The following is a 5,682-nucleotide window of genomic DNA, read 5'->3' as shown; positions in this document are numbered from 1 at the left end:
TGAGGTATTCTGGGGAAAGAGCGAATCTCTGGCCCAAAGTCATCTAGACAACTTCACAGATGAACAAAGATCTGTCTAGTCCAATTATTTAGCCATTGCACCACACTGCCTCTAAACAGTTATCCGTTCTATTAATTCCGGAATCAAAAGCATGTTTGACCATCATATAATCACAGGTAGTATTTATTTTGGATTATCAAATTTACAGTTAATGACAAACCTAGGACTGCTTTTTTATGCAGATCATCATGAGTACCTGTTCTTTATTTAATTTTTGCACATCAAATTTAGAAACTGCCAATTTCACTCACAGAGCAATTCTAGGCACAGTTAAAAACATAAAAACCATTTAATATTGTACCCCATTAGAAGGCAGTTAATACAAGAATAGAATAAATTTCAGATTTCAGCATATTTAAAAGACCGCTCGCAAGAGACTTATGAATGTGAATGGAAAAAGTGGATAGATTATGTGCAGAGCAAATATCAAACTAGGAAGTATCAAATAGCTTTTTATTGATAGTATTATATTATATTATATTAAGATAGAAATATTTGAACTATGTGAAGATGAAACATGATATGGGGGTTGGGGGGGTTTAGAGCTCAAGGTTTTTTTTATATAAAGGGGATAATGATGGGGTACATTCTATGGAAGTCCGGGGGGGAGGGGAGGGTTAGGGGGGGTTAGGGAGGGGGGGTTGGGGAGTTTGGGGTGGGTTAGGGGGGTGAAAATGGGGTGAAAATGTAATGGTAAAACTTTTACAATAAAAAAAAAAAGAATAGAATAAATTATGAAGCGGGGTGGGTGGCCCTTCAAATTTTGAGGTTGCATGCTGTATGCGCACCCCAAGCAAGTTGGCAGATCCAGGTCTTCAGGTACTTGATACTTTATCAAGGTTTCTGAGACAGCCAGCCCTCTGAGGGTTGGACTACAGCTCCCATCATCCATATCCATCTACACTGTTTGACTGATGGGAGTTGTAGTTCAACATTCTAGTGAGCACTTAGCTGAGAAAGATGAACATAAACTCTGTATGTTCATTTTTTAAAAAAACCAAAATATGAAGACTCACATACTGAGTTAAAAATAAAAATTTGGTTCTTTAGGAATCAAAAAAACTTGCTAAATGTGTAAGACACTGCATCAAATAAACTTCTCCAAAGAACCATACTTCTTCTCTTTTTGATCTGGCACTCCATATTTTACATCAGCTGTTGATAGTCTGTGACTTCTGCAAAGCGTTTCTTAGTTTATCCAGTGCTCTGTGGAGGGCAGCTTTCATGTCTGCATTCCTTAGGCTATATATGAAGGGGTTGAGCATGGGGGTCACCACAGTGTACATAACAGTAGCCACCTTGTCCTTGTCCCCAGAATAGGAAGAGAGTGGCCGGAAATAGACCCCAATTGCAGAACCATAGAAGAGGGTCACCACAATCAGGTGAGAAGCACAAGTTTGGAAGGCTTTGCTCCGACCTTGGCCAGAAGGAACCCGAAGCACAACTTGGACAATGCGAATGTAGGAGACAAGAATGAGAATGAAGTTGCCAATAATAATTGTTCCTCCTTCAAAGAAACTCAACATTTCACTGAGGCTCTTATTAGAGCAGGCCATCACCACTAAAGGCTGGAAGTCACAGAAGAAATGAGGTATCTTGTGATGATCACAGAAGGAAAGCCTGGACATCAATACGGTATGCAAGAGGGCATGAAGGTGGGCCAGCAACCATGCCACAAATACCATGATATGACACTGCAGTGGTTTCATCAGCAGAGGATAGCGTAATGGCAGGCAGATAGCCATAAAACGATCCAGTGCCATGGCGCCCAGCAGGAAGTTTTCAGTGATAGCAAAGGCCAGAAAGAAATACATCTGGATCATGCAGTTAGTGAAAGCAATGTTCTTGCAGCCTGTGCGGAGATTGTGCAGCATCTTGGGAATTGTAGTTGAGGTGAAGCAGACATCCACAAAGGAGAGGTGACTGAGAAAGAAATACATAGGTGCATGGAGGAGCCGGGCATCAGAACGGATCAAAAAGATGATCAGCAGGTTCCCAGTCATGTTCAGCAGATACAGAACGAGGAAGGTAACAAAAAGGAAGTGCTCCTGTTCTGGCCGAGTGGACAAGCCAAGGAGGAGAAAGTCAGGGTGGCTGGTGTTGTAATTTTCACGATCCATGGATCTGAGCGTGGACAGAAAAAATTAATTGAATGCCAGGAGAAGCAAGACTACCGATGAATTAACCTTCTCCAAGTCTCCTTTTGGCATCAGTGTCCATCATTTTGCTGGTGAACTTTCTGTTCTGTTTTACATTCCAACCAAGATATATCCAATGTATAGCACAATAGCAACCACAGGCAAACAGGCATGGGCTGCAAAAATCCAGAAGGCCATCTGATGGCAAAAAGAAATACAGAAAACTGTAAGTCTTTGCTATCATTTAGTAATTATCCAGTTTTGTAACTCAGATTTGTTAATCCTAAAGAAAACACTGTGAATATGTAACACCTCAGAGTTGTTATGTACAACATTCGGGATGGGATGGGATGGAATATTTATTGATCTAGTTGTTTGATTATGGCATATCAGAAATATAAAACTAATACATATATACAAGTAGATACAAAGAATATGTTTGTAGTAATTCATCACTCTTACAGTTACATTCTGATCTAAATATTGTGTTCTCTTTGAAATGGCCTTTGAAATAAAGAGTGCAATCCTACTAGTGATATGCAGGTTCATTCCCAGTGAATAAGTAAGACAATTCCTTCTGAATTGCAAATTAATTCAGATATTAACTGTCTTACATAGCTATCCTATCCATCCACTTTGATATAATAATCTGTTCCTACCTTGTGATTTATGTGGTCTTGACTTTTCTATTGCTTTTTTTTCTCAACCCATAAATATATCAATGAACAATAGTTTACAAAGGTAATGTTAAAAATCTATGCAGGTGTTATAAAATCAAAATATTAATATATCTAGCCATTTATACAATCACTTTTACAGCTCTTCTCATTTAGCTAGTTATCTGTATATATTATAGAATTCCACCTATCGACTGATGGATATCCAAATATTGCAGGTGGTTAACTTTTTCTGATTCTAATTACTCCTGCCTAATTATCACAGCCCTGGAAAAGGGCAACCAAGGCTTCAATTCTATATATCAGGACTCTATATGCCTTCTAGATGTTTGATCTGTAATTGTTATCAGTTCCAGACAGTAGTACCAATGGTCAATAATTATGGAATTGCATTTGCCAATCTCTGGGAAAAATAATTTCTATTCAGGTCAATAGGGCTTAGAATACCTTTCTACAAAATTTCACTATAATTTATTTATTTGTTTTATTTATTTGTCACGCATGCATAGGATAACAGATATAAGTATAAACATGATTATGAATATATGAAATGGATATGAATAAATGGGGACATTAGGACTGTAGGCACCTTAATGCGCTTATGAACGCACCTTACAGACCTCTTTGGAATGGGGTGAGGTCAACAGTAGACAGTCTAAGGTTAAAGTTGTGGGGGTTTGGGTCAGGTAGTGCATTCCAGGCATTGACCACTCTGTTGCTGAAGTCATATGCTGCACTCTTCTGAGACATGCACAAAATTGTTCTATTTTATGATCAAGAGCTAAATTCTTTGCTCTTTTATTTTCAAAGATGTTAGGAAGGAACAAAGGATATGTATCCCAATTCTCATCTTTTTCAACTTTGCATAGAAAAAAGTATTTGGGAATGGGTAAAAAAGTTTAAAGAAGAAAATGGCTGAATTGTGTTAAACAATCCATTTCTTTTGCTATAGTTCTGCTCTGATCAGAACTGCAGTTTTCTTTCAGGAAAAAGGAGAAAAGGGGCATTTTTGTGAGTTAAAAACAATTTGGATCTTCAATAAGTTTATTGTCTTCTAATCTTTCATGTATCCTTGTTTTTGTGGATGAAGCTTATGTGATAATAGACTAAAACTTAAGGGATAATAGTTTTTCAGTCTTTACACACTTTTGACTCATTTTGCTGTCCCAGATTAAAATAGCTCCTTTGGATCTTACAGTATTTAAAAAACAAACAAACACACACACACAATTAGACAACAGTTGCAGTCATGATCTATGAAGGAAACTTCAGGGTTTTTTTTTGAAAAACCCAAACAAATCCTTGGTTCTGAATATTAGATGAGAGGGATAAAAACAAGTAATTAGGACTTGGAGGTTTTTGACCAGCTGAAGTGCACAGTACATCGAATAGGAAGGGAATTTGGTGAGATAATGGGTATATTGATGAAACAGAATGGTTTGATAGCAAAGTTTATGTAGTTCGAAAAATGAGGAAAGAAAGGGCTGAAGGAAAATGGGGGGAGTTAGGGTTAGGGTGATTTAATTGATTTAATCAAAGTGTAACCTGGTTAAATTTCTCATTGATTTAGCTTGTTGACTGTCAGCTGCTTTTACCTACTGTGAGGCTGAGATTTTATTACTTTTAATTAGGTTTTATTGGTAATCTGAAGTTTTGGCTGACAGGCAGGGAAGGAAGGAAGGAAGGAAGGAAGGAAGGAAGGAAGGAAGGAAGGAAGGAAGGAAGGATTTGAATATCCTCTCTCCAATATAAGCATTCTTAAAATACAATTACAGAAATAGGTTCATATATTTACAAACAAGCATTTAAAAAAATTACTCATCCTCAGGACAATGAATCACCTAAGGTTAATGATGCAAAAAAAAAAAAAAAGAAAGAAAAATAGGGACAGGGAAATTTATAAGACCCCTCTTCCGATTATTTGAGAAACAAAGTGAAAAGATCCTACACTTTCTTTCTAATTTCCTATTTCATTTCCCTGGGATTCCTTGCTTACCAAATCTTTGAGGTCTTGTGATTCTAGAGGAAGGGCATCTAAGAGGTTGTTGCCACTGCTGTTACTTCCAGCTTGGTGCCAAAGTCACACAATGTGTGGGAGCCTCCATAGAAAATAGTGAGTGTAAGAAGAATGATTTTATACAGGTAAAATTAAGGCAGAAGACAGAGGCATAGAACCCAACAGGCACTTTAGAAGGTATAGCATCTGGGGACTTGTTAACTTGTTAACAAAATAAGTTACCCTGGGTGAAATCTTGCTTCTCTAGGTGCTACACATATTTCTCATTGGACTTTGGAGTGGACTCTCTATTCAATTATTTTCTTTACATAAAACTTTTCAAAAGATGAATGGCTTTGTTAGCATTAGTATGAGAGGCCAGTCCCCTAATCCAAACCCATTGAAGAGTATGCCATCTTTTCTTGTGAGGTTGAGTTTGTTAATAAAAGGCTTTCCTTCTTGACATTTTTGACTTGGACATTTTTTTATGGCCACAGTCAACACTTTTTTGGCTTCCTTATACTGCAACTTTCATATCTAATGAGAGAAGCCAGGAGGTTACACTGCTATGATTGAATTGCTTGCTCACATTCCCCTCCCTAATTTATATTCCATTATTTCTTTTCAGGAACAGGATAATTCTGGAGTCCATCCCTTATTGCAAAGAATTCATTCATGTCATCCCAATAATTCCCATGAAGAGGAAGAATTAAGACATACATAATTTACAGAAGTTTTGGAACAATGAGAAAAATCAATCCTCCCCCCCCAAATACAAATTATAGGGAAAATTGCAATTCATGTAAATACT

The 5,682-nt window shown here is 37.3% G+C and overlaps 1 protein-coding gene across 1 annotated transcript; it reads right to left on the bottom strand.

Moving 5' to 3' along the window:
• Positions 1 to 1,211: 1,211 nt before the first annotated feature.
• On the bottom strand, positions 1,212 to 2,180 carry LOC139310859 (olfactory receptor 1L4-like). The gene has a single exon (XM_070935092.1). The coding sequence runs from the start codon at positions 2,178 to 2,180 to the stop codon at positions 1,212 to 1,214; it is 969 nt and encodes a 322-aa protein (XP_070791193.1).
• Positions 2,181 to 5,682: the final 3,502 nt, after the last annotated feature.

The sequence above is a fragment of the Pituophis catenifer genome, unplaced genomic scaffold (genome assembly GCF_029215685.1).
Source record: "Pituophis catenifer annectens isolate HBS135680 unplaced genomic scaffold, rPitCat1.0.hap2 SCAF_2, whole genome shotgun sequence".
NCBI lineage: Eukaryota > Metazoa > Chordata > Lepidosauria > Squamata > Colubridae > Pituophis > Pituophis catenifer.
This window is presented reverse-complemented; position numbering and strand designations above follow the sequence as displayed.